General features: G+C 37.2%; 2 protein-coding genes across 2 annotated transcripts; both read right to left on the bottom strand.

Annotated features, from left to right (window-relative positions):
• Positions 1-261: 261 nt before the first annotated feature.
• Positions 262-1,614, bottom strand: LOC141590068 (uncharacterized). The gene has a single exon (XM_074410681.1). It carries the CDS (start codon positions 1,612-1,614, stop codon positions 262-264), a length of 1,353 nt encoding a protein of 450 aa, XP_074266782.1.
• A 70-nt stretch (positions 1,615-1,684) lies between these two features.
• LOC141590067 (uncharacterized) lies at positions 1,685-2,935 on the bottom strand. Its single transcript, XM_074410680.1, has one exon. The coding sequence runs from the start codon at positions 2,933-2,935 to the stop codon at positions 1,685-1,687; it is 1,251 nt and encodes a 416-aa protein (XP_074266781.1).
• Between the last annotated feature and the right edge of the window lie 3,689 nt (positions 2,936-6,624).

The following is a 6,624-nucleotide window of genomic DNA, read 5'->3' as shown; positions in this document are numbered from 1 at the left end:
TGTTATTGCTACTATTATTATTAGTATTATTATTATTCTTATTATTACTGTTATTATTACTGTTATTGTTATTGTTATTATTATTATTATTATTATTATTATTATTTTATTTTATTTTTTATTTTTTTGCAGAAAGCTTGGATCTTAATATTAATCAAATAACGTTATAAGTACAAGACCCCAAACTACCTCTACAAGGAAGGTCAGAGTGACCACCTTAGCCAAAAGAAAAACCAAAAGAACACCAAGAGGGCTACACCCTTAACAAGAACGAATCAAAACAAGATATACAATCTTCCTAATAAGAGTAAAAGGAGAGGATGATTTGCCTTCAAACACCCTCTTGTTTCTCTCCTGCCAGATGAGATACAAGGAGCAAAGAAAAGCACATCGCCTCTGACGTTTCAGTAAACTCTTTCCCCTGTTGCATCTTTGAAACCAACGAGCAATTCGACTAAGGACATTAGGCGCACCTATGTGAAGCCATTGTGAAATAAAGAGCCAAATCTCAGAAGAAAAAGGACAAGTGAAGAATAGATGGGACCTGCATTCTGCATTGCATTCGCACAAGGCACACCTATTCACCAGATAAAGCCCTCTAGCACAAATATTATCCACAGTAGACAGTTTGTTTTGAAGGGCAAGAAGACTGATCACAACATGCTTGGGAAAATTCATAGAGTCCCCAAGGGTTCTAGCCAAAGGGAAGCAGTCCCCATGTTCACGAAATAAATCATAAGCATGAGATTTAAAATCAGAGAGCAAAAGGAAGAGCTTTGCACCAGCTGAAGAGCCAACCAGCTGAAGAAGAGAATCACGACAGTGGATAATACTATGCCAGCTCCAAGAAAAGGCAGGAGTAATCTGGAAGTCCCAAACACTCACCCCTTTTAAAACATAAGCATTAATCCATCTTACCCAGATTGTAGGTGAATTAAGCTCAATTTTCCTAATCCAGTCCAACATGAGACATTTATTCCAACTAAGAACCTCCTTGATATTAATACCACCTTCAACAAGAGGACAACAAAGACTCCTCCAGCTTTTGAAGACCATCTTTCGTTGCCCATCCCCAATGCCCCAAAGAAAGTCTTTACAAAGCTTGTTAATTTTCTTGACAACTCCCTTAGGCAATAAAACACTAGCCCCCCAGAAATTTTGGAGTCCAAAAATGACTGAGTTGACAAGAGCACACTTACCAGCATAGCTCAGCAAATGATTTGCCCAATGATTAATTTTGCTTCTGATCTTTTCCAACAAAGGCACAAACATCTGCTGAGTCAGTCGAGCACTGAAAAGGGGAATACCCAAATATCTCACAGGAAAAGCACCCTCTACATAACCAGTGGCAGCAAGGATAAGGCTCTTAATCTGGGGTGAGACTCCTCCAAAGTAGAGATTAGACTTCAGAGGGTTAACTCTCAAACCAGAAAAAGAAGCAAACATGTCAAGGCAAACATCCACAGCCTGAATGGATGGCAAGTCACCCCGTGTAAAAACCAATAAATCATCCGCAAAAATAAGGTGAGTGAGATTAATTTTAACACATTTGGGGTGAAAGGAAAATCCTGGATAAGTAGGAAGACGTCTAAGCAACCGGGATAATACCTCCATACACAAGGCAAAGAGGTAAGGAGAGAGGGGGTCTCCTTGCCTCAAACCCCTCCTCCCAGGAAAGAACCCTTCAACTGACCCATTGATGTTGTGACACAAGCATTGAGTTATCAAATAACCCATTTAGAAATGCCTGAGTAACCTGTTGATGCCCTTGACAGAGCTGCCCCTGAGCATCAGTGATAATCCCAATAGTATTCTTAGCCTTTCGAACTGCAATACTTGCATAAAAGAATCTAGTATTCAGATCAGAAAGTTTAAGGTGGTGAATTTTAGCTTTCTGAGAAAGCATTCCCATCTCAGCTTCCTTAATAAGCCTATACTGATGCAAAAGATGCTTCTCTTGCAGTAAAAGAACATGGCTAAGCGGAGAATCTTGCAAGAGCTGCTGGCATTCCTGAAGCTGAAGCTTTGCAGCTGCAACTCTAGAGGATAGGTTAGTATATTCCAGAGAATGAAGCTGTTTTAGCACAGGCCTTAAAGCTCTCAATTTAGAAAAGAAGGAATAAATCTTATTCCCAGAAGCAGGAGCACTCCATCCACTAGAAACACAATCACCAAAATTAGGAGAAAGAGACCAACATTTAAGGTACCTAAAAGGCTTATGAATAGTATGACTAGCAGCCACATTGAGAAGAATAGAAGAGTGATCAGAAACACCAGATGGAAGAAAAGCAACAGAAGATCCTGAAATCTGGAGGAACCAAGAAGAGTTAACAAGGAGCCTATCTAATTTAGCCCACTTAGGGGAAGAGACTTGATTATTATGCCAGGTATAAACCCCTCCAGTATAGGGATGATCCTCCAGAACACAAGAGTGAAGGCAATCCCTAAAATCCTGCATTTTCTTATCATGAAGAACACAACCCACACGCTCCTCAGAACTAAGAGAAACATTAAAATCTCCCACACAAACCCAGGGATCAACCAGACCATGAGAAAGTCTTTTAAGAGCATTCCCTAGCTCCATTCTTTCCTGAGCTCTATTAAAAGCATAGACCACAGTAAGAAGAATATGCTTTTGAGAAGAATAATGCAACAAGGAACAATGGAGGAATTGAGCACCAGAAGCCAACACCTTAACTTGCACAGTAGCAGGGTTCCACAAGAGCCAAATCCGACCACCATGATGAGAGTCATAATTGGTAGCAAGAGAGTAACAACTAAACTGCCTTTTGTATATAACCTTTGCTAAATTACTCTTAATATGGGTTTCTATAACTGCCCCACAATCAACCTTATTCCTTTTCAGGAATTCTAAAACATCCTGCTGTTTTAGAGGGTCATTCATCCCCCTCACATTCCAGGAGGAAATGATCATTGAGGTGATAGAGGGGGTGAAACCCTCCCAGGCTCAATTTCCACTGGGTTTCCCGGGATAAGAACAAGCTGCACAGTCTCATCTTGGACTGCAATTTGAACCTGAACTGGGTCTTCAGAGTGATCCAGAGAGGAAAATTTGTTGGCTAAAGTAGTAGCTACCTCAGCAGCACAAGGAGTCTGAGTAGCTTTCCTCTTAAGGGTAACTTCAATAAAGGTATCTTTAGCCTGCACAGGGGGGCAGCCACTGCAGCAGGTTGTTCAACCACCTTAGGTTTATAGACTGGTTTAGGCTTATTTTTGTTACACCTATCCTGAGTATGACCTAATTTCTTGCACTTATGACAATAATGAGGGATCCATTCATAGTCAATTTTCTGCAAAATCTTTCCCCTATAAGGAGTGTGCAAAGCCATCCCCTTAGGAAGCTCCTTTGACAGATCAACCTCCACCAAAATGCGAGCGAAAGCACTTTTACTCTTATTGGTAGTAGGTTCATCAGCACAGATAGGTTTTCCCACAAAGCTAGCCACCTTGCTTAAGGCTGCCTGAGACCAAAAGCAAGGGTCTAAATTAGGAAAAATAACCCATATAGGAACCTGTGTAGCAATATCCAATTCTTCAACCACAGTAGGAGACCAAGGCTTAAAAACCAGAGGATACCCATTTATATTCCAAGACTCATTTAGAATACTATCCATATCTTCTTTAGTCAGAAAACGAAAGTAGAACCAACCACGCGAGAAATACATCACCTCAGGCGTAGTAACATGATTCCAGTGTTTGGATACCAACGAATTTAATTCCACCAGGGAAGTCTGACGACCCATAACCGTTCCCACAAGAGTGGTACTCCAATAATCAACCTCCTCAGCGATATCCCCTTCCTCTATAACAATCTCCTCCGTACACTTAACATAAGACAGAGACATACCCTTACCAGAAGATTTCAAAGCCTGCACATAGGGGTTTTTTGAAGTAGCAGTACCAGATGACGGTTTAGATGTCGGATTAGACGAACCCACAGGCGGGGGAATAACAGAACTCCCCGCCAGAGGATTCGAGACCGGAACAACAACAGAAAGACTACCAGAAACCACAGAAACAGGAACAGACGAAGCAATAGGAGAAGACCTAGAAACCGGATTTAATCCCGAATTAGGTAAATTAGGGAAAGATCCAGAACTTACAATCCCAGGAGATTCAGATGGTGAAGCACGAGTGTGACGACGGCCAGACCGACAATTTGGGGTGGCCCCTCGGCATGGCGGCGAAGCAAGCTTGAGTGAAACCACTCCACGTCGCGTGTGTTTTCAGATGATTTTTTCGTAGAGAGAGAAAGAAGAGAGAGACCGGATTATTATTATTATTATTATTATTATTATTATTATTATTATTATTATTATTATTATTATTATTACTATTATTACTATTATTACTATTACTATTACTATTACTATTACTATTGTTATTATTACTATTACTATTACTATTGTTATTATTACTACTACTATTACTATTGTTATTATTACTACTACTATTATTATTGTTATTATTATTGTTATTATTATTATTATTATTATTATTATTATTATTATTATTATTATTATTATTATTATTATTATTACTATTACTATTACTATTACTATTACTATTACTATTACTGTTACTGTTACTATTACTATTACTATTACTATTACTATTACTATTATTACTACTACTATTACTACTATTCTTATTGTTGTTATTATTATTATTATTATTATTATTATTATTATTATTATTATTATTATTATTACTATTACTATTATTACTACTATTACTACTATTATTATTGTTATTATTATTACTACTACTATTATTGTTATTCTTATTGTTATTCTTATTATTATTATTCTTATTATTATTATTATTATTATTATTATTATTATTATTATTATTACTATTACTATTACTATTACTATTACTATTATCACATTACTATCACATTACTACTCACATTACTACTCTTTATTACTACTACTATTATTATTATTATTATTATTATTATTATTATTATTTTTATTATTATTACTACTATTACTATTACTATTACTATTACTATTACTATTACTACTCTTATTGTTACTCTTATTGTTGTTGTTATTATTATTATTATTATTATTATTATTATTATTATTATTATTATTATTATTATTATTATTATTACTATTACTATTACTACTACTACTACTATTACTATTACTATTACTATTTCTATTACTACTGCTATTACTACTGCTATTACTACTGTTGTTACTGCTGTTACTGCTGTTATTATTGTTATTATTGTTATTATTATTATTACTATTATTATTACTATTACTATTACTATTACTATTACTATTACTATTACTATTACTATTACTATTACTATTACTATTACTATTACTATTACTATTACTATTACTATTACTATTACTATTACTATTACTATTATTACTATTATTACTATTATTACTATTATTATTATTATTACTATTATTATTATTATTATTATTATTATTATTATTATTATTATTATTATTATTATTATTATTATTATTATTATTATTATTATTATTATGCGCGTAGCTTTCATTAAAAGAAAAATATCAGATTACATGAAATTGGTGGGGGAGCCGAGAGACAATCTGGGCTCCCACACCCTTAGCAACAGCAAAGCTAGGTCTAGTGAAAATATAAGCGGCCACCCGAGCCTCCGCATCCCGAGATACCGAGAATTTCTGGATCCGCTTGAGCAAGGCAATAGCATCCGAACCCAGCTCCCCAAGTGAAGAGAAAGAAAGGGAAGGAAGCCATAACCCACTGACGCGCACAAATCCCCGTACTTAGCACACTTACGCTGAGCAGCATCAGCGACAACACGGCCAGGCACAAAATCCCTCATCCCAGTTTGAGTCAAAGGACAAGACCCCGTCAAGTCAACGCACACATCACGCCCCCTGTCCCAAGAATAAAGCAGCAAATCCGCATGACGAAGAGAGCCACCATGCCCGTCAACCAACCCGATATCAACCTCATTTCCCGCAGAAATACGAGATCTATAGAAGATGTCGAATAGAGTGTCACGGACGAGGTTATGCCGATGTTTAACGCCCACAGTACCAGTACAAGAAACAGCGTGGTCCCCAGAAACATCATCAGCAAAAACCCGAGAGCAAGCAGGACAAGGCCTAGATACCGTGAATAACGGAACACCCATGCACACTACGGTAAGTCCTCCCGTTCATAGTCTGACCCAACCCCGAGATAGAAACCGCACACAACCAATCAGAGGAGTGGGAACCTTGCTGAGAATGCCACAAAGCAAGCTGGCGTGGTGTCAAAGAGAAAACGGACTCTGAGGTAGAAGCAACCTTCGCGAAATAAATGTCTGCCAATTTCTTCATAAGTTTGGGGGCAACAATTTCACTAGGGTTACCTAAGATACCAGAGCCTGTAGTCACAGTAAAAACCCGCGCGGCATCGTCAAAAGCAGGGCCAGCAACTACAATACCAGAAGGTCCGAGGAATCGTGATTATGCAAGGGTCGAACCCAAGAGACGGAAATTTGGCACTAGGACTACTTACTCAACTACTAGTTTAGTTCTACTAAAAAGGGAAGATGAATGATTTGATTAACTAAACAAAGATGCTAAAAATAAAGAT

The sequence above is a fragment of the Silene latifolia genome, chromosome 7 (assembly GCF_048544455.1).
Source record: "Silene latifolia isolate original U9 population chromosome 7, ASM4854445v1, whole genome shotgun sequence".
NCBI lineage: Eukaryota > Viridiplantae > Streptophyta > Magnoliopsida > Caryophyllales > Caryophyllaceae > Silene > Silene latifolia.
Note: the sequence above shows the minus strand (reverse complement) of the source record. Positions and strands in the feature narration are given on the sequence as shown.